The sequence below is a fragment of the Spea bombifrons genome, chromosome 1, assembly GCF_027358695.1.
Source record: "Spea bombifrons isolate aSpeBom1 chromosome 1, aSpeBom1.2.pri, whole genome shotgun sequence".
Taxonomy (NCBI): Eukaryota; Metazoa; Chordata; class Amphibia; order Anura; family Pelobatidae; genus Spea; species Spea bombifrons.
The window spans coordinates 110569083-110591561 of record NC_071087.1 but is presented as its reverse complement, the minus strand read 5'-3'; the positions used below and the strand labels follow the sequence as shown (position 1 = coordinate 110591561).

The 22479-nt window shown below is 36.7% G+C and overlaps 4 protein-coding genes across 4 annotated transcripts; 2 read left to right on the top strand and 2 right to left on the bottom strand.

Annotated features, from left to right (window-relative positions):
- Positions 1 to 265: 265 nt before the first annotated feature.
- Positions 266 to 1228, bottom strand: LOC128466763 (olfactory receptor 13G1-like). Its single transcript, XM_053448272.1, has one exon. The coding sequence runs from the start codon at positions 1226 to 1228 to the stop codon at positions 266 to 268; it is 963 nt and encodes a 320-aa protein (XP_053304247.1).
- Positions 1229 to 7620: 6392 nt separating this feature from the next.
- On the bottom strand, positions 7621 to 8577 carry LOC128466603 (olfactory receptor 13G1-like). The gene has a single exon (XM_053448261.1). The coding sequence runs from the start codon at positions 8575 to 8577 to the stop codon at positions 7621 to 7623; it is 957 nt and encodes a 318-aa protein (XP_053304236.1).
- A 7248-nt stretch (positions 8578 to 15825) lies between these two features.
- LOC128498894 (olfactory receptor 5V1-like) lies at positions 15826 to 16758 on the top strand. The gene has a single exon (XM_053468519.1). It carries the CDS (start codon positions 15826 to 15828, stop codon positions 16756 to 16758), a length of 933 nt encoding a protein of 310 aa, XP_053324494.1.
- A 4788-nt stretch (positions 16759 to 21546) lies between these two features.
- On the top strand, positions 21547 to 22479 carry LOC128466447 (olfactory receptor 5V1-like). Its single transcript, XM_053448248.1, has one exon. It carries the CDS (start codon positions 21547 to 21549, stop codon positions 22477 to 22479), a length of 933 nt encoding a protein of 310 aa, XP_053304223.1.

Sequence of the window (22479 nt, the reverse complement as noted above, 5' to 3'; positions counted from 1 at the left end):
AATGTCCAGTTTTGTACAAGCATATACATATAGTATTTTGAGAGGCAAAAAACCTTAATTATCAACAATAGAATTTAACATTTATTTTAACCAGTGAGAAATAGTGTTACCACTGGACCCCATGGTTCATTCTTTCTTTAAAGAATCCTATAATTAACACTATGTTTGGTTTGTAGACCCAATAATTTAACTGTAACACCCCACAGCACATGAAGATTTCACTCGTACAGATATAACATTTAATGTCATGAACATACATGTAATGTCATTTTACATTACAGGTGCATGTTGAGGTCTTGGTTTTGTACAACCTCTTGATAACTCTTCTGAACGCTTCTTTAACCTCCTTATTTCTAAGGCTATAAATGATAGGGTTCAGAGTGGGTGTAATCACAGCATAGAGTGTCGACACTATTTTATCTTTGTCCAGTGACAGACTGGACCTTGGACGAATGTAAGTGAAAATAACTGCACCATAATACATGGACACTATTGTAATGTGTGAGGCACATGTGGAGAAGGCCTTGCGCTTCCCTTCTGCAGAACGTATCTTCATTATGGTGTTAATGATAAAGACGTAAGATAGGCAGGTAAGAAGAAAGCAGCACATTCCAAGGATGACATCAGCGGTAAACACAAAAATTTCATTGAAATAGGTGTCAGCGCATGCCAATTTCAGCAGTGGCATTATCTCACAAAAGAAATGGTTTATCTTATTATCAGCACAATAGGGAAGTCGAAAGGTAAAGTAGGTATTTGTCATAGAATTAAAGGAACCAATAACAGAGATGATGATTGCTATGTTGATACATACACTCCGACTTATAATAGTAGCATATCGCAATGGATTTCTAATTGCAATATATCGGTCATAGGCCATCACAGTAAGCAGTAAAAGCTCTACACTAACTGGCCAAGTAAAGAAGAAGAGCTGCATAACACATCCATAATATGAGATAACTTTGGATTTTAAGACATAGCTGGTAAGCATCTTTGGTAAAACAGCTGAGGTACAACAAATGTCAAGCAAAGATAAAAACCCTAGAAAGAAATACATGGGGGTGTTGAGTCCTTCATCAATACTTGTAAGAATAAGAATGATAAGATTACCGATTAAGGCAACTGTGTAGATGAATAAAAAGAGAACAAAAATGAAAGCATCAAGTTCTGGACGAGTCGACAGTCCTAAGATAATAAATTCAGATACAATGGACACATTGGCCTTCATGCTGACTCTCAAGTATCTTTACTCTAGATAAGAGAAAGGATGGTTAGAATCAATTATTTTCTCAAAACAAACATGGTAAAAATACTTCTTTAGATTACTTTACACAGGCAGTGGATATATTTGTGTGATAATGGATGATTACTTTTTCCATCTAATTTACACTGGACTATTTTTGTAAATATGACCCTAAATAAATTCAGATAGCTGGTAAAATACTTTCTTCAGTGATTTAGTCAATGTAAGGGGTAGTGAAAGCGGTCCATACATCATTGCAACTAATATTTTACAGTGTTATTTTGAAGATTGTAAGCTTTACAGAGCATAAAGATTTGTGGGTATAATTGTAGAGGTTATTTTGATATTAAAAGTAGTTTTCTTAATATACAACATCTGCAGCCAATCTTGCATAGTTTCATTTTAGTAGTAGTATCATGAGAAAAATGACAAAACTTCAGTAATGATAACAATAATTTGGATGCAGTTTATAAATAAATGGCAATGTTCTAATATTTTGTACTTTCAAATTAAAGTTTTTTTCTCTGTATAACAAATTTTAACATTTTATTCCTAAAATTTTTGTTGTTGTGGTCATAAAGTTGTCTGCATTAGCTATTAGACAAGTATATGTATATATATATATATATATTTACATGACAAAGACAAAATATTTATTTTATATTTATATATTTGAGCTATCTTTTTATATTTAAAAATGTAAAAAGAAGTGTAAATCTTATTTTATATTGCAATCTTATCTCTAACATCAGGTAGAGGAATAGGAATAGAAATCAACATTTTTTGTAATGATAAGAAAGTACAATTAATTATAAATTAATTACAAAGTACAATTAATATACAAAGTTAACTTTTAGACAAGAAGTAATAACCTGAAAATATCTGGTTTTCAGGATCTCTTCAAAAAACACTTTGAGAGCTGATCCCACCAAAAATGCATTGGTCCACTTGTAGTAATGTTAAAACATTCTGAAAAACAGCAACACTGGAGCAAAAAAAGGATTTTGAAAAACAGATAACCACTCCACTTTATCTTACAATTTTAAATATTGACTAGCAGCATTGCAATAAACCACAAATTAAGGTGGATATATATTTTAGGCAGGGTGAAGCAAACCCTTCAGGAATTTGTGGTCTGGGAAAAGGGAAGACTGTGCATGTATTTCCACTACAGACCTTTTAAAATATAATTAAAATAATGTTTCACAGTGGACCAGTTGATTTTTCCAAACACCAAAGAGATAGATTCTCCAAAATGTAAAATTACCTAATATAAACATTTAACCTCTTAAGGACAATGGGCGATCCCTAAACCCATTGAAAACAATGCATTTTGAGCCCGTAAATGTAGGGGCTTTGTCATTAAGGGGTTAATTATTTCCCAAAAATAACTAGTATTATATTTTATAAATGAAAAACATTGTCTGCATGTGATATTATCCTTATAGCTATTTCCTTTACAATCAAAGTTTCACCATTTTAAATGCTAATTAATTCAATAATTTTGTGAATTGTAGTATATGATATGTACGTTATTATTCAACTCACAGCAGCTAGGACCCTCATTAACCAATGGCAGCCAGACAATTCCCCTCCTCTTTCAACACCATAAACCTGGGGAGTATAGGGTCTAAGTATAATCCTCATCAATGCTATATAGTTAGGAAAACAATGGAAAAATCCTTACCTCAGCCCCATTGCAAGTAGAGGGGTTTCCTAGTGCGAGGTAAATGCTAGTTACCCATTTATAGGAAAATGTATATGACCATGGTAGTAGTAGTAGCTAACAGACCATCATGTACCTTTGTAACACGAGAACTTTAGTTTACAATCAGTGGCGTCTCCAGCTTTCATATTTAGGGGGGGCACATGGGGGGCCAGGGACCAAAGTAGGGGGGCCAATTATAAAACGGTACATATACACACACATATATATATATATATATATATATATACACACACACATGTTAGACGTGCATTTTTAACTACATAATATGGACTTATCTCTTTGAAGTTAGCCCCTGCTGACAATATATATAAATATTACACCCTGCTTCTGATATATATTAATATTAACCCCTGCTGGGGATATATGTTGATATTAGCCCCTGCTGCGGATATATACTTATATTATACCCTGCTGCTGATATACATAAAAATTATACCCTGCTGCTGATATATATAAATATTTGACCCTGCTACCAGTATATATTAATATTAGCCCCTACTGCCAATATATATTATTAGTCCCTGCAGCCAATATATATAATTAGCCCCTGCAGCCAATATATATTAATATTAACCCCTGCTGCCGATATATATATAAATATTAACCCCTGCTGCCGATATATATAAATAAATACTAGACCCTGCTGCCAATATATGTTAATATTAGCTCCTGCTGCCAATATATATTAGCCCCTGCTGCCGATATATATTAAAATTAGCCCCTGCTGCTGGTATATATTAATATTGGACCCTGCTGCCGATATATATTAATATTAGACCCTGCTGCCGATATATATAGTATTGGTCCCTGCTTCCTATATATATTAATATTAGCCCCTGCAGCCAATATATATATTAATATTAGACCCTGTTGCCAATATATAAATATTAGCCCCTGCTGCCAAAACATATATAAATATTTGCCCCTGCTGCCAATATATTTTATAGTGAAAAAATTGGACCCTATCCAAGCATTTCCTTGGGCCCCGCTCAACGCTTCCTTGCATGCAATCACTCCCTCCGCTACCACAACAAAAAAAAGAAATATTTCCCACACTGACTGCAGATCAGGGAAAGACCGTGAGAGTCAGTCCTGCACCGTGACATTGAGAGGTCCTCTACCCTGTAATCATCCCCAGAGTCCCTTTATCCCCTCATTCACTAAACCATACCGCTCTTTTACTTACACCCTGTAGTTCAGGTATAGATCAAATAAACAACACATGGAAACAGCACATGCAACTAAATGAGATATAAAAAAAAAACAACTTGTATTTGCAGGTATACATAAATAATGTATGGAAACATAGCATTGCAGTTATAAACCAACAGAACACACAAACCCAGCATTGCAGGTATAGATCAACTGGAAATCACATGTACACTCAGCACTGAAGGTATAGATCAAATAAACAACACATGGAAACAGCACTCCAGGTATTGATCAACTGAATAAGACATACAAATCCTATATTTGCAGGTAAACATAAATAATGTATGGAAATATAGCCGATACAGATGAACAGAATGACACAAAACCCAGCTTTGCAGGTATATATCAATTGGAAATTACATATAAACTCTGCATTAAAGGTATAGATAAAACACCCTAAATTACAGGCATAGATCACTGGTCACACACCCCAAAGCCAACCCTGGTGTCCACACTGCCCACATAAAACCCGACCAGCACCCAAATTACATATTGTGTCAACTTTGTCCCCAAACAGCTGAACGTACGCCAAGTTTGTCCCATAAACACCTCTCCCTCCTAATCTATCCTATCTACCCCCTCTCCCTCCCAATCTATCCTATCTACCCACTCTCCCTCCCAATCTATCCCCTCTCCCTCCCAAACTACCCCCTCTCCCTCCCAATCTACCCCCTCTCCCTCCCAATCTACCCCCTCTCCCTCCCTATCTACCACCTCTGCCTCCCAATCTATCCTATGTACCCCCTCTCCCTCCCAATCTATCCTATCTACCCCCTCTCCCTCCCAATCTATCCCATCTACCCCCTCTCCCTCCCTATCCATCCCATCTACCCCCTCTCCCTCCCAATCTATCCTATCTACCCCCTCTCCCTCCCAATCTATCCCATCTACCCCCTCTCCCTCCCTATCTATCCCATCTACCCCCTCTCCCTCCCAATCTATCCCATTTACCCCCATCTCCCTCCCTCTCTATCATATCTATCCCATCTACCCCCTCTCCCTCCCAATCTATCCTATCTATCCCCTCTCCCTCCCAATCTATACCCCTTCTCACTTCCTATCTACCTCTTCTGACTCTCTAACCCCCTCCTAACTTTCTACCCCCCTTTGAAGTTCACTTACCTTGGGCTTGTCCAGCGGTGAGATCGCGAGGTCTCTGTATCCCTGGTTCTGCAGTGTCCGCGGCTTCACTGCCAGGCGCCGGATATGACGACATATACTTGAAATGCCGGCACTGCGACCAAGGCGCTGCGACCAAGGCAGAGGCCTCGCGGTCGCGGAGAAGAGTGAGAGGCGCCGAACGGTTGCTGAGAACTTAATCCTCAGCGACCGCTCGGCTCCTCTCTTTGTCTCCTCCGGGTCTATTAAAAAAAAAGCTGGCGTTTCAATTAGGGGGGCACACCGGGGGGCACAGCATGATGTTGGGGGGGCCATGGCCCCCTCTGGCCCCCCCCTGCCGACGCCACTGTTTACAATAACTGGGGTGGTAAAGATTAGCCACGACTAACCCAATCTAGATTGTAAGCTCACAAGAGCAGGACCCTCTTCTTCTTTTGCACCAGTTTGTTATTGTGTGTGATTTAAAATTATTTTACTGACTCTCTTGTAACAGTACTATGGAATGTAATGTAATTGTGTTCAGCCAGTAACGACAATTCCCATGAAGTTCCTACTATTGCTGGCCTAATATCATGGGAGTTGCAGTCAAAAAAAGTTAATGTTGTGTTGTGTAGCATAGGATTCTGAGGTATTACGAAAAAGAGGGTAGTTAGAGGGTAGTAAAATAAATGCTTGAATCCAATGTATGACACATGGTAGTTTCCAGCAGTTGTGGTAACATTCAAAATGTTTTTATTACTTTTGTCATAATGTCCGGCCAAAGAAATGGATGGCTGAGAATTATGAGATGTGTGTTTCACAGCAGTTGCATTGCCAGTCCATAAAGACATAAAACTTAGCATTTGACACTCCAGTTTTATTCACTTTTCCATGATGCTTAACATACCAGACTGGACAAGAGTCATGGGAGTATTAATTAACCCTAGCTGCAATACATGTTTAAAATAAAACTACCTTCTGTCTTAAGCCAGCAAACTACGTCTCTGCCCAGGTAGGTGTCTATGACGAAGCAGCTACCAGAATGAAGGGAAGTAGACCGCTAGAAAAACAGAGGACGAGAGCAGACCAAACCACTCTAACAGGTGTTTTTCTGCCTTTATGTCTAATAACTTACACTGAATTTGAAATTGTCCCCTCTTGTCAACCATCCATGCGTACAGCATATACTGATAAAGTGCTAAGTAGGCCTTTGGAGAGACATGAATCTCATTTGTGGCTTATGTTCCTCCCATCCCTGCCCTGTTGGATAAAGAGTGTAAAAAACTATCTTCAACTAGGTACAAATGGGGATTGAATCCATCCAAGCATCCTGTGGGAAATGCTCCTGAGCCCTCATCAGGGAAAGGGCCATCAAGAAAAATAAAACAAAAAAAAGGTAGGTGTTGCCTCTGAACAAAGTTATATATACAGTATATATATTCGTACACTACTAGCCTAAAGTGGTTAGCAGATGCATTGCATCCTCCAATGACTTGAATGACTTGTCTATTAAAGTACTTTATGTCAATGGGGCCCCTTTCAAATCAATGGATGCAGTATATTGTCCAACTACTGCAGGCCGCTGGTACATGAGAGTAAATATAAGTATTTAAAGAAACTGTGCTACTGGGTACAGAGAGGATTTCTGTATTTTTTTGTCTGTCTTTTTAAAAATGATTTTGTTGTTGTACATGATGGACTTCCATGGGCTGATGAGGACTTGAGGGCATTGTTTGACTATGCTGGATGGATCCTTAAGAGTAAAGTGAACATGTTTTTCCCCAAAGGTTGCACAACATAGTAATTTCATTCTATCGGTTTTAATATATATATTTCCAAACTATGTGAATATTGCTCATTGCGAAAAAAGAATATGAAAAGATAACTGTAGACTTACATGGAGAACTGGAGATAAATAAATCCAAAGCTCTTAACCCTGGAATCTGGAAACAAATGTTCAGGCCTAACTATTCCTTTATAAATCAGTCTCACTTTCACCAGTAGCTACGCTATAAATAGATAAAAAGTCCTAGTTTCACAAATACCTGCCTACATTAGTAGGCCCATCATTTCAAATACCTATATCTGGGTAAAAATCTTAACAAGTTGGGTGATACATAACTATATTTATTGGATTTGTTTGGAGTTTATTTTTTGTGAGTATTTAAACTGCAGATTTTTTGTTGTGTTATTTATCTTTGGAGAGGAGCTTATTTAATTTTAAATTCATGTTAAATTAGAGTAATATATGTTTTAAAAAGACAATCATTTAAACTGTAACATCACATACTATAGTATCCAAGTAGGTTTCAGTAAGACACATATGATAATTGTCATGTTACATTACAGGTGCATGTTGGGCTTTGTTGTGTACCAATCTTTTGATAACTCTTCTAAATGCATCTTTAACCTCTTTATTTCTAAGGCTGTATATGATAGGGTTTAGAGTGGGTGTAATCACAGCATAGAGTGTCGACACTATTTTATCTTTGTCCAGTGACAGATTGGACCTTGGACGAATGTAAGTGAAAATAACTGCACCATAATACATGGACACTATTGTAATGTGTGAGGCACATGTGGAGAAGGCCTTGCGCTTCCCTTCTGCAGAACGTATCTTCATTATAGTGTTGATGATGAAGACATAAGATAGGCAGGTAAGAAGAAAGCAGCACATTCCAAGGATGACATCAGCGGTAAACACTACAATTTCATTGGAATAGGTGTCAGCGCATGCCAATTTCAGCAGTGGCATTATCTCACAAAAGAAATGGTTTATCTTATTATCAGCACAATAGGGAAGTCGGAAGGTACAATATGTATGTGTCATAGAATTAAGAGAACCGATAACAGTAATGGTGACTGCTATCTTAATACAGGCACTGCGATTTATAATAGTAGCATATCGCAATGGATTTCCAATTGCAATATACCGATCATAGGCCATCACAGTAAGTAGTAAAAGTTCAACACCCATTGGCCAAGTAAAAAAGAAGAGCTGTGCAACACATCCATTAAATGAGATGACTTTGGATTTTAACACATAACTAGTAAGCATCTTTGGTAAAACTGCTGATGTACAACAAATATCAAGCAAAGATAAAAGCCCTAGGAAGAAATACATGGGGGTGTTAAGTCCTTGGTCAGTACTTGTAAGAATCAAAATGATAAGGTTACCGATTAAGGCAACTGTGTAGATGAATAAAAACAGAACAAACATAAAAGTATCCAGTTCTGGACGAGTCGACAGTCCTAAGATAATAAATTCAGATACAATGGAGACGTTGGCCTTCATGTTGACTTCCAGGTACTGTTCTATAGACAAGTTTTGAGCAATTATGGTTAGAATCAATTCTTTTCTCAATATAATGCAGCTAAAAATATATATTTTCAGAATTCCTTAGAAATGCACTTCTTTGACAATGTGTGATTACTATCCTCATATATCATATTTTATTCAAATTCAGAAGCTAGCGACATATTTTTTAGAGATTCGATAATCTGTGGCTACAATGCCCTGCTCTTTAAAAAATTAACCTACTCTCTAAAGTTCAAAAGCCTTCAAAATCACAATTAACAGTTTGGAATCATTTTTCTTGTCGGGCATGTTAACTGTGTTTTCCTGCTTAAGCAGCTGTTGCATAGTTTCATTTGAGTAGTGGTATCACAAGAAATATCACAAAGCATACTTATTCAGTAACAACAATACCATTTATGATAAATTTTAATATTTTGTACTTTAAATTGTTCTTTTTTCCTCATAAAACAAATATTAGTGCAGGTCAGCCCATAACTTTCTGAAAACCAAGAGGTAGTTATGTCTATATTAACTATGTTTTCAGCTTCGCTAAAGTTTTTGTTGTTGTGGTCTCATACTTGTCTGTTAATATGTCTGATAATTCACCCTGTTGTGATTTGCTTAAAAAAATACATATTAAACATGTTAATAGTTTATTTTTATCATTTAACAAAATGCAAATGAGTTAACAGAAAAAAACTCTTAATCACATATTTGACAGCATCAATTCTTCTAGGTACATTTGCACAGAGTCTGGGATTTTTTAGGCATATAGTTAGGTGTATCATTAAACAATTATACCAAACTGGTGCTAACGATCATCAATTTAATATGTAGGATGAAACACAATCACTAACTGAAACAGAAACAGCTGTATAGGAGGGATAAAACTGGGTGAGGAACAGCTAAACTCACTAACAAGGTGAGGTTGCTGAAGACAGTTTAATGTCAAAAGTCATATACCATGGCAAGACTGAGCACAGCAACAAGACACAAGGTAGTTATCTGCATTAGCAAGGTCTCTTCCAGTCAGAAATTTTAAGGACAGGGGCTTCCAGATGGTATGGCCAAGCTTTTGAAGAAGCAAAGAGAACTGGACAATATTTTTGATCATAGATGCAGTGGTTGGCCAAAGAAACTTAGTGCAGCAGATGAAAGACACATCTTGCTTACTTCCCTTCGCAATCTAAAGATGTCGATGAGCTTATCATTGTCAGAAAACAGTGGGACCCTGGTAAAATTGTCTACGGGTAAAATTGCCCAGAGAAGTCTGGTCAGAAGTGGTCTTCATAGAAGACCTGAGGCTAAAAAGCAATACCTCTGACCTGAAAACAAAGCCAAGTGACTCAACTATTAACGAAAACAAAAGAACTGGGGAGCAAAAAAATATCAGGTCTGGACTGGCAAGTCAAAATATTTAGCTATAGCAGAAGACAGTTTGTTCAAAAAGCTGGAAAGTGGTACAAGGAAGAGTGTTTGAAGGCAACAGTGAAGTATGGTGGAGGTTGTGGACTTGGTCAGAATTATAGTCTCTTCAATGCTGAGAAGTACAGACAGATACTTATTCATCATGCATTACCATCAGGGAGGCCTCTGATTGGCCCCAAATTTATTGTGCAGTATGACAATGACCCCAAACATACAGCCGAAGTCATTTGGAACAATGAGCCCTCCAAATGATGGTGTAGCCCAGAGCTTTGGTTAGTCCTCCAAGATGTTCAGAACAATCTACCTTAAAAAATTGTTCCTTAAAAATTGTGTGCAAGTGTACTTAGAAGAATTGATGCTGCTTTCAAGGCAAAAAGTGGTCACACAATATTGATTTGATTTAGATTTTTCTACTGTTCACTCACTTTGCATTTTATAAAATGATAAAAATAAACAGTATTTTTTCAGACATATCTAAAACCTTTGCACACTAATACATAGTATAACAAAACATCAAGATTGCTATGACTGAGACACACCAGAATAAAGAAATCTTTTTGAAAACCAATTTACCTCTCCATTTTAACTTACCATTTTAAATGTGCAGTTGCGGCATTGCAATGAACCAAGAATTGATGAGAATATATATTTCAAGCAGGGTAAAGCAAGTCCTTCAGGATTTTGTGGCTAGGGAAATTGGAAGCTATTGTGCATATAGCTCCACAAAATGCCATTTAAAATGTAATTAAAAATAATGGTTCACAGTGGGTCAGTTCATGCTTGCAAACCCATTCCCTAAGCATCAATTTAATGAAATAAATGGGAAACATTCTTCTCAACAATGGAAGTTTCACCAGATTAAATGCTCATTAGTTATAGACCTCTAACTTGTCAATGGCACCCAAGGTGATGTGTGCCAAATTAGGGGATCAGAGGGGCAATGGTTAATCTAAGAATTTACTTGGTGAAATTCTCAAAGGATGCACTACATCCCCTATTGACTCGAATGGGCCATATTAAGTTCCACAGACCCCAATAAATTCAATTGGGCCTATTCATGTCAATGGCAGATATAATAGATCCTCCCCCTACTTAGGTCTGTGGGAGTAAAAATAAGTAGATATAATGTCTCTGCCACTGGGTGTGGAGAGGATTTTTTTGTATTTCTTTTGTTGCCTGCCATTTTAAAGACCTTTTTATTGTAAATGACCCCTTTGTCATTGTGATGGGACGTTCCGTACCTCGACTGAATACACCCATCAAATTGTGCTTCCATCGGTCCGAGACTTTGGCGATTAACCCCCTCAGCGCTAGATAAAACTAGCACTGGTGAGACGAAGTGGGAAAGCAATATAATGAAGCCGTGCTGGCGCAGTGGCTAGCTGGAGTATAGCTATACAGCGCTGATACTGCCCTGAAAAGGACAATAAGTCATTGCAGCCCACCTCACTCGTCAGACAAAACCAATGTTGATTTGGAAAACAAGAACACTTTATTGAGGAAACTTAAACACTGCTTTATCAGGGAAGGGGCATAATCAACCAAACAATACCCTGTTCAGACAGCCTGGTGCCACAAACCACACACCAAGCACAGTAATGCCTGCATAACTCCAAGTGACTGCTTTCATGTGATCCAGAGGGAGTGGTGTTGATACCAGGATATCTATGGATAACACTAGATTATTCAGTCCAAAAAGCGACGTGATATGTGGTTGTGACCCCAAGCAACAGCAGTTTGAAGGTTCCCTGGGACTGTCCTCAATGCAATTGGGCAGAGGCTCCACAGCCGCGGTTGCTGAACCCCAGTCTAACAGAGGTGATAAAAACCTGAATTTCCTAGTGAGCTCCCTCTCCCAATCACTCCTCATTAGTACCCCACCACTCGTTTGGCAGATATACAAAAGGGCGCTCGGGAAGTCCAAAAGATTTAAAGTCAGAAGGCACTCCTATGGATCCCAGCCACTAAACAGTTCCAGAGCATTATAGCTATGACAGGCACAGGGCAAGAGAAACATTGATCCAACAAGACTGGTAACATAAGGGTGTGATTATACTCCTGTGGAAAAAGTGGAATAGGACCAACAACAAAACAAGGTAAACAGTCCTCTGCAGCCCTAGTTCCGTGACAAGCATTATTTGACTATGCTGGATGGGCCCTTCAAGTGTAAGTGAAAATGTTTCTTCCCCACAGGTTGTACCAACAGATGACGAATAGTGAACACATATGGCTTGGATACCAATGTGGAAAGATTTGAGGAAAGAGAGGCAAAAATGCCCTAGGGTTTTTAATTATTTTTAAAGGTTCAGGATGCCAGGTTTCTGAGGAAAACTGAATAGTAGCTAGAAGAGGATGTGGTTTTTAGGGAAAGCCTCTTCAAATGAAAGAAATAAGAACAAAGAGAGAGCAGGAGATATGATAGGGTCAATTGGCATTTTAGTGAGGGAGAAGATCACAAACCTGTGTAGGGGCAATATGAATTTAGCAGTTTAGGGAGGTTTCACACTCACTTTGGTTACATACCATATTTGAATAGACGTACACTCAGTGGGAACCAGGAAAGCAGGCAGCTATAACCTAATAATCAATGGTAAACCGTGAGGGATGTTTCCCCACACATAAGACACAGCCACAGTTGGGTCATTACACTAAACTGTAAGTACTTGTGATCTGGCTACAAACTCAGCAACAAAATCACACGAGTTGGAGAAAAGAATTCCTAAAGCCATCCCGCATTAGCACTTGATAACAAAATAACTCTCAATTTGCATATACAAGCCTGTAGGAAAGTCAAGATTATGCAAGTGGTACCTCTGTTCCACAGCACTAGGGGTGGAGGCAACTGTCAGCCTCTCCTTGGTTAGTAGGTGGTCATGATAACTTCTGTTTTTATTTATTTTTACAGGTTTTTCTTGGGGGGGGAGTGTCGTCCCTTGGGTTGAAAGGTGAACTTTACAAGTTGAAAATAATTTCCAATTGGCATTTGCAACTTAGAAGTTAATGAATTTGACAGATGCCAGCTTTTGTCAAGTTGTACACAACTCCTGCAGGCGGCTATACAGTGGGGCAAAAAAGTATTTAGTCAGCCGCCAATTGTGCAAGTTCTCCCACTTAAAAAGATGAGAGAGGCCTGTAATTTCCACCATAGGTATACTTCAACTATGAGAGACAGAATGAGACAACAAAGTCCATAAATCACATTGTCTGATTTTTAAAGAATTTATTTGCAAATTATGGTGGAAAATAAGTATTTCGTCAATAACAAAAGTTCATATCAATACTTTGTTATATACCCTTTGTTGGCAATGACAGAGGTCAAATGTTTTCTATAAGTCTTCACAAGGTTTTCTTGCACAATTGGTGGTTGACTGAATACTTTTTTGCCCCACTGTATGTGAGCTGAAAGGTTTTTTTACTAATGTGAATTGGATTCAGTAAATTTGTCCACTTGCCAACACCTCTAAGGAAATAATTCATACTGTTGTTCCCATAGGGTTACTTTGAATATTTTTATTATCTCACAAAAAATACTAAATCTCCAGGGCAAGACATGTATTAAAGGCCAGCAACATAACACAGCTTCATTACCGGATGACCCCAGAGATGAAAGACAAGGTATTATTAAAGCAGTATCTGAAAGGGGAATCATAATGATATATTTATATATTTGCATTTTAATCTGCATTTAAGTTACAAAAATGTTTCTCTATATTTTGTACAACTAGGACGCTACCTTTTAAATATTATTTTTATAGCTACTGAGTGTAAAATTGTTATCCTATACCATATAGTCTATACCTTTCAAATTAGTAGGAAATGTATGGTTTTATCTTATGGTTTCATTACATCACAAATATATACTTGCATTTTGTAAATTCGGTTTTGTCGATCTGGATTCTCCACATGGACAGACTATTTGTACTTCTCGCAAATAACTATATGTTTGGTGGTGGTGTTCCTTTACAAATACAGTAGATGCAAATTCATAATGATTAAGTTTCAGGATTACATGCAGAAGTTCATCAGAAGCCCAGAAGAAGAAGACGCAGAAAAAAAACACAGAACAGAAAGTCTGTGCTGCTAGGCAGGTATCTAGTATGAACAGGTATTTTGTATATGTTCACATTTGGACACAAACATAGTATTTTAAAGTATTTTGTTATTTATTTAACATACAGCTTGATTTTTACAAACTTTCCTATTCTTCTATAAAACAATATATACACAAATTGGTATTCAGCAATCGGGAAAAGCAGTTACTCTTTGGTTTTGAAGTGAATTTCACGAGGAGAGTTTAAACACGAGAAAGAGGAGAGCAGTGCCGTTTCAAACATACAATTATTTTACAGTATGTAAATATATATATATATATATATATATATATATAAATATATGATTATTAGCTGAAGCATCCCTTAGATGGTCAAGAATTTTTCCCCACTTAGTTTTTCCCTTTCCATTGTTCCATTCTACCCTCTATACATCAATTTTGTTTCCTTATTATATTTTCACTGTTTTCTCCCAAGGCCCTTCTTTCTCCATAGTCACCTTTCAAGCCATTTTTGGCTTCTCCTTCTTACTTAAACCAAACTAATGTAAACGTTTGAATCTACATGTGAAATGTAAAGTGAGTCCTTAATGCCACAATTTGAAAGTCTACATAGATTGATTGATAGGCAGACAGACAGACAGAACTCCCGAATGCTTCACTGATGGAAACACATATCAATTTAATATGGAATTTATGAAAGATGGTAAGGAATGTGTTTTCTTTAAATTTTTGGAATATATGAAATGGAAACAACCAGTGCCCTTACCTTCATTTTATATATTTACATTGCAGTTCTGTTATGTTTCCTACCATTCTATGAATAAAAAAGGAAAAAAGAAAATTATCAAGATTAATCAAATAATTATAACAGGTGGCAGAGTAGAACATGAATGATTAGTTTCAAGGGTTGATTATTGAATATTCTGTGTTCTCATATTTCCAGAATGTATTTTTTTTTAAATTGCGTTTTATACACAGTGATAGTGTTATTTGATATTTCAACAATATCACAGCTTTTATCTATCTTCATTTACTAGAACTGGAAAAAATACATGAAATAGTACTTTCCACTCCGGGGAAACTCTCATGACAACATTATTTTTCCAGCATCTGAATTTCTGCCAACATCTGCATCCAACTCAACGATTTTCAACATTTTATTTTCTAGTACTGTGCAACTGTTGTTTGGCTAAACAGGATCCAAAATCAACATAAGCTATTGAGATGAGCAGATCTTTTCATGATTTCCTCTACACTGAGGGACTAACAAATGTTTAGTTACCAAGTTTGTCCTTTATCATTTTGACACAGCTACTACAATCCTTTACATCTTCAATTATGAACACACCAATTCGCAATTTTGGATTTTTATATTTTTTGCATGAAATTCACTAACGCGCTGCGTTTATAAATAATTACCACCTATATCGTAAGTCGTACTTCATAAAAACGACATATATGCTGCTCCAACTGCACATATTTCAATTCCTGTGGCACAAGATTGTTTAAAATGTTCTGAAAATATAAAACCATGCAGTCATGAAAATATTTATTCTACCAATTAAGTCATCAGTAACTTGCTGTATCAGAAACACACAAAACAATTTGATGCTCTGGTTTTTGTGGTCTCATTAATCGTGTGTATCAAAAATGTTGTATCCATTTTTGCATATTACAAAGGTGAAAACTGGAGATTCCTAAAGCCCTGTAGAGTGAGTTTGTTTGTCTTCAGCTATTTTGTGGGCCCTTGCAGAAGCCAGAATCAAATGAATGGCAATCAAACAATATTAACAGACTTTCTCCTTTTAGGATTATTTGAAACCCCAGACCTAAAAGTTCTTGCATTTTTCTGCCTCTTTGTTATGTATTTATTGACCTTGGTAGGAAATATAACAATCACCTTAGTAACAAATCTGGATAAAAGTCTGCACACACCCATGTATTTCTTTCTGGGCAACTTGTCTTTCTTAGACATTTGCTACACGTCAACCACCATGCCTAAAATGCTGCAAGTGCTTCTAGCTGAAAGAAAAAGTATCTCGTTTATTAGTTGTGCAATTCAACTATATTTATTTTTTGCTTTTGTGGGCACAGAATGTATTCTTCTTGGTATAATGTCCTATGACCGATTTCTAGCCATTTGCAACCCTCTTAGGTATTCTATCATCATGAGCCACAAAGCCTGCATTTACCTTGCCGCTTTTGCTTGGCTCAGTGGTTTTGTAAATTCGGCAGTCCATTCATTTTTCACTTTCTGTCTACACTTCTGTGGCTCCAATAAGATAAATTACTTTTATTGTGATATACCCCCACTTCTCTCCCTCTCCTGTGACAATACATTTTTAAATGAAATCTTGCTCTGGTCCATAGGCGTTGTCATTGCATGGATGCCCTTCTTCTGCATCATTATATCATACACATACATTATTATAACAATAATCAAAATCAAGTCTTCTGATGGAAGACAGAAAGCTTTTTCTACATGTGCCTCACATCTTACAGTTGTGATTTTATACTATGGTAGCTCCATTTTTAGTTATGTAAGACCTGTTTCTACATACTCTTTGGATAAGATTAAGGTTTTTTCAGTAGTGTATAGTATTGTAACTCCGATGTTGAACCCATTAATATATACCTTGAAAAATCAAGATGTAAAAAATGCAGTGGGACGCCAGTTCATTCATAAGCAACATTTGTAACAGAGCACAATGTTTCTCCATGAATCAGACCTTCATATGTAGATAAACTCAAATTGCAGTCCTTCCTGTTACCCCAGAGAAAACATAAATATTAATGTTATTGTCCATTTTGTATATCGTTAAATGTAATGTTATTTCTCATAGAGTTCACTTCACCTATAATTGTTTGTAGGGAAAAACGTCATCTAGGGATTCAAGATCTGATGAAAGCAATTTTTTAAAAATGTAAAAGGCTTCTCCTTCTTATTTTGACCATAAAACCTAACCACTGTGACCCCCCCCCCAAATATTAGTTTGCTACTCCTAGGTAATCTCACTACTACTTTGATGAAGCCTAAGGGGGGGGGTGAAATGCGTCTGCTGGTGACATCACATGCAGAGGAGGAGCCTGTTTTCAACTATTAGGTACTGAGTAAGAGTTGCCTGCACAATACACAGAGCGTGCATTTTTAATGTTTTCTGCCTTATTTGAGATACTTCCTTTGTGTCTCAATTGTTCAAAGTTAGCATAACATTTTAAGGTTCATAATAAACGTGTATGTTCAAGCTGTACTATGTCCATTTTATTATTTTACATGAATATACATGAGTATATTATTTTACGTGCTCTTCTGTACCATATTTTAGAAATGGCCCTAAACAAAGGGAATTGTTAATGCTCATGATGACCCCCGTGTGCACTCATCCATGGCTGATTTCTCCCACTCCAATATGTCCAAGTCTAAATAATTAGACTTGGACATTCGTTTCGTATGAATTCGTTTTTTGTGCTGAATTCTACTGAATTTGAGTAAAGAACGAACAAATGCAACAGTGGATGAAAGAAAATGAAAATGAATGTGTACAATAGAAAAATCTTTGTTCATTCTTTTAGTAGATCGCATCAAGCATCTTAACAGATTCTCGCACCCGGGCCCTGAGGCGTCTAGTTACGCCCCTGCATGGAACTCTGACTGCTTGTAAGCATATCATTTTTTTACTTTTGCTATTAATAAATTGTAATTTTTGGTTTTAAATATCCTCATCTTCATCTGACCTCTGAACAACAACATTGAGTGGAATATCACAAACTGCTGTTCTCCAAACTTGGTTGCTCAAACGATTAAGATATCATCTGTGATCTGAATCTAAGTATACCGTTTTTTTTTTCCTTCTCTTTATACACGATGGGTGTTACTTTGTAAGAAGGGACATACCGTATTGGCTCGGATATAGGCAGCACCCGCATATAGGCCGCACCCTAAAAGTTAGGTGCTTTTTTAATGAAAAAAGTTTCTGCCCCCCCGAGATATGCTGCCACTCTGTCCCGAAGATGTACCCCCCAAGATATGCTGCCACTCTACCCCCCCCCGAGATATGCTGCCACTCTACCCCCCCCCCCAAGATATGCTGCCACTCTACGGGGTCTTGCGGGGCCGGTGGGGGACATCTATACATAACACGTATTCAACTTCCCGTGCCGGCACTTCCAGCAAGGAAGATTGTTCACGCAGACGTTCACCGGCAGCGGCGATGCAAGCAGAAACAACCTCCGCTGCCGGCACGTCTGCAAGATGTGCTTTAAAAATCTCCCTTGCCGGGACTCCACCCATGGGAATTCCCGGCAAGGGAGATTGTTAAAGCACATCGTGCAGATGTGCTGTCAGGGGAGGCTGTCTGAGCGTATCAGAGAGTAGGATACAGGTCCCCTGCACCGCTGCGGGGATCTGTATCCTAACCCCGCTGCCTGCCCGGCGCCCGGGCGTCGGGCGCTAGACCGAAAGACTTAAAGTGGGGGGGGGGGAGTGCGGCATATATTCGAGCCAATACGGTATTCAATTGTTTTATAATACAAAATTGCATAGCACTACTAATATAGAGTTATTATTAATGGAGCACTGCACTTTATTTATCTTTAGCTGTAATTTTCTCGTTAACTGAACCCACAACATTTATATATTGTTTTTTCAGGACAAGAAGGACTTTATTTAGATGTTATTAGTTTGATTATATCATATAATAATTTACTACAAAAAAATATATTTTAAATTTTATACTTTATATTTTAAAGTATAAAATATGCTGAAAAATTTAGAAAAAGGTACTTTTTTCTGGCTTTTACTTGAAAAATATTTTACTAATTTTACTCATAAAAGCTTATGCAAGTTATTGGGCAATCATTACAAGTAGCATTTTTTATTTCAAATAATGTAATTCTTCCCCATGTGCTAATTGAGACATCGTTGAAGCTGGCCAATGCAATTTACCCCATCAAACCATATATTTCTGAAAACTAGACACCCCAGGGTATTTGAAATGCTAGTATTGCTAGCACTAATTCTACCACCACTCTTCGTCAAACTTTGTGGTAATAATTTGTTTGCTTCTTTTTTCACATACATTTTACTTCAGGTATGAATTTACAGCTTCTGGTATATGTCACTGTCAAACAACATTCCAATATGTGTTCAGCAACATCTCCTGAGTACAGTGATACCACCCATGCATAGGTTTGTCAGGTTTTATTGGGGGGTAATAGGCCACAATTGGAGCATGCGCAATTCAGTTTTTCAACTTGGAATTTTGACATGTTGAAAATTCTGCCCGATGTCCTATTTGGGACATCTTTGAAGCCCGACAATTCAATTTACTTCACCAAACCATATATGTTTGAAAACAAGACACCCCTGGATATTTCAAATACTGGTATTTAAACCCTTTCCAGGCACTAATTCTACTACCAACCATAGGAAAAATTTGTGGTAGTAATTGTTTGTGGGTTTTTTTCCCCACAATATCAATATTAAGAAAATCTAAAATGCATTCATGCCTATACTGTATATTTCCAAATGTACATGTTTGCGGGCTATATTTACTTTTGGTATGAATTTACAGCTCCTGGAATATGTCAAACAATAGCCCACTACATGTTCAGCATCATCTCCTGAGTCTAGTGATACTCCATGCTTGTATTTGTCGGTTTGTTTGGGGACTAAAGGGTTACATCTGGTGCATTTTTCAAATTTGAATTTTGACATGTTGAAAATTCCTACAGAAATACTCCAAAATATTGTAGAAAGCCTACCCAGAAGAGTGGAAGCTTTTACAGCTGCAAAGGGGGCACCAACTTCATATTTATATCTATGTATTTAGAATGCAATGTCATTAAAGTATGAAAATACCTTTGGCATGTATCTATTTGGAAGACTTGTAATAAATACGAACACATGTAAGCATACACAGAACTATGTAAAGGAGGCAGCTTGCCCCCCTAGCTACTCCTCTGAGGCACCCTCAAATGTATGCACCTAAGATGTATTACTATTACAACATTGATAAAAAATTATTTTCTCAAAAAAAATGCTATATGATTACAGCCACCGTAAGATGGAAACCAAAATGCAAAAACAACTATTTCATTATTGTCCATTGGGGGGGGAAATCTCTGTAGTATATAAGCAGAGAAATAACTGAACAATGGAACTGATTAATTTTCCCCAAGCATAGTATTTGCATCTCAACCGTATAACATATAAGATGTTTAAATAAAAGAAACTTGGTCACTTGCATTAAATTGGCATACACAGCAAGTAGGTATCTTTTCTCTTTACAGTTATACTTTTATACAAGGAATCATTTTTCTGTTCAGATTCTGTTCAGCCTTGGAAATCTTGAGAGGAAGGTATTAGTAATTTTACTATAAAAAGAAAATTCAACATTTTGAATCAGTAGTTCAGAAAAATCACATAGAATGTATTTTTACAACTGCAACATGCATGTTGTGTTTATTTACATAGTATTTCTGCTGGAATCAATACGAAGAAAATCTAAAATGCATTAATGGTTTATGTAAGAATTTTGAGGATGCTGAAAAAAGTAATTTTACATTAAGTAAATTTTACATTAATAGCATACTGTGTGTATTTCTCATTTTATCATATTGTAGGTAGTGTAATGTTATATACTGTAAATATCCCATGCCCAAATAAAGTAATGTTCAACACTAATGGCATATTATAAGGCAGTTTAAAAAAAAATACTGTATATCTATTTTTATAGAAAAATACATATCTCTGTATTGGCCGGTATTTCACAGATTTATGAATACTAAACTAATGTGTGCCTCGTGTTCAGATCTTTACTGACTATACTGTATATTTCCAAATGTACACATTTGCAGGCTATATTTACTATAGTTATGTATTGTTTTTTATTATGTATTGCAATTAATATTTCACTGACTTTTTTTTCTGGTTGACATGAAATTCTGCTCAAGATTTATTTTATTCATTAAATATATGGATAACGAAAGAAAGGGTATTTTGTTTAAATTAATATGTCTAGTGGGAAGGTACGAGGTGTTTGGGTGCCTATTTTTACTTTTTGTATACTTCTCTATTACTATACCGGTTATCACCCTGCATAGGGGTTTGTCAGAAGTCCCAGCATGGTTTGGCTAGTTCCTCTTGGAGCTTTCATTCTGCAAAGTGGTATAAACTGTACGATCACCTATAAAGAATAGAACAATGGAAAACGACAGCCTAAGTAAGGAAGGAAACTGAATGGAGATACTATTGTATTTATATTGAAACTACATACTAGACTGAGCATTATGATAGTTGTCAGTAGACTTGTGCAAAGGACAAAAACTATTCAGACAAATTTTACTTTTGGTCCATTCGCATTGAGTCCATTTGTTTTCATACAACAAATTACTTTGTTTTGTCCTTTTAGATTTGGACAAAAATCAGAAAGAAAATATACTTTTAACATGTATTTTATTTTGCAGAATAACCAAATACAGCTACAATGAATGCAAACCAAACAATGTTTACAGACTTCATAATTTTAGGATTATCAAATAATCCTAAACTTAAAACTCCATTGTTCTTCTTTCTCCTTCTAATTTATGTGTTCACATTAGCAGGAAATATCTCTATCATCTGTGTGTCTCAGTTGGATAAGACTCTACACACGCCAATGTACTTCTTTTTGCAAAATTTGTCATTTCTTGATATCTGCTACACTTCCACAACCATGCCAAAAATGTTGCAAGCATTAATAGTAGAAAGAAAAGTAATTTCATTCGCTGGTTGTGTAACTCAAATGTATTTCTTCTTGACGTTTGTGGGTACTGAATGTGTCCTGCTTTGTGTTATGTCATATGATCGTTGTCTAGCCATATGCTACCCTTTTAGATATTGTATCATTATGAATCGTAAGGTTTGCTTATCTTTGTCAAGTTTTTCTTGGATCAGCGGCCTAATAAACTCCATTGTTCATACTTTCTTTACTTTCCATTTAAATTTCTGTGACCACAACAAGATCAATTATTTTTATTGTGATATACCTCCACTCCTTTCAATCTCTTGCAAAGATACATCTATTAATGAAATTTTGTTACTATCCATAGGAATGTTTATCGGGTGGACTCCTTTCCTGTGCATCATTGTATCATATCTATGCGTTATTTTAACAATATTAAAAATAAAGTCCACAGATGGAAGGCAAAAAGCTTTCTCTACCTGTGCCTCACATATCACTGTGGTGGTCATATACTTTGGCAGTGTTCTGTTCAGTTATGTGAGGCCAATTTCTAGATATTCATTGAGTAAAGACAGGGTTATTTCAGTCTTGTATTCTGTTGTTTCACCAATGATGAACCCCTTGATATACACTTTGAAAAACAATGATGTTAAAAATGCCATGAGAAGGCAGTTTATGTTTAAACAAAGATCTTGA

Excerpts from the sequence above, each read along its gene's own strand:
- LOC128466763 (XM_053448272.1), bottom strand. The coding sequence starts at position 1,228 with ATGAAGGCCAATGTGTCCATTGTATCTGAATTTATTATCTTAGGACTG.
- LOC128466603 (XM_053448261.1), bottom strand. The coding sequence starts at position 8,577 with ATGAAGGCCAACGTCTCCATTGTATCTGAATTTATTATCTTAGGACTG.
- LOC128498894 (XM_053468519.1), top strand. The coding sequence starts at position 15,826 with ATGAATGGCAATCAAACAATATTAACAGACTTTCTCCTTTTAGGATTA.
- LOC128466447 (XM_053448248.1), top strand. The coding sequence starts at position 21,547 with ATGAATGCAAACCAAACAATGTTTACAGACTTCATAATTTTAGGATTA.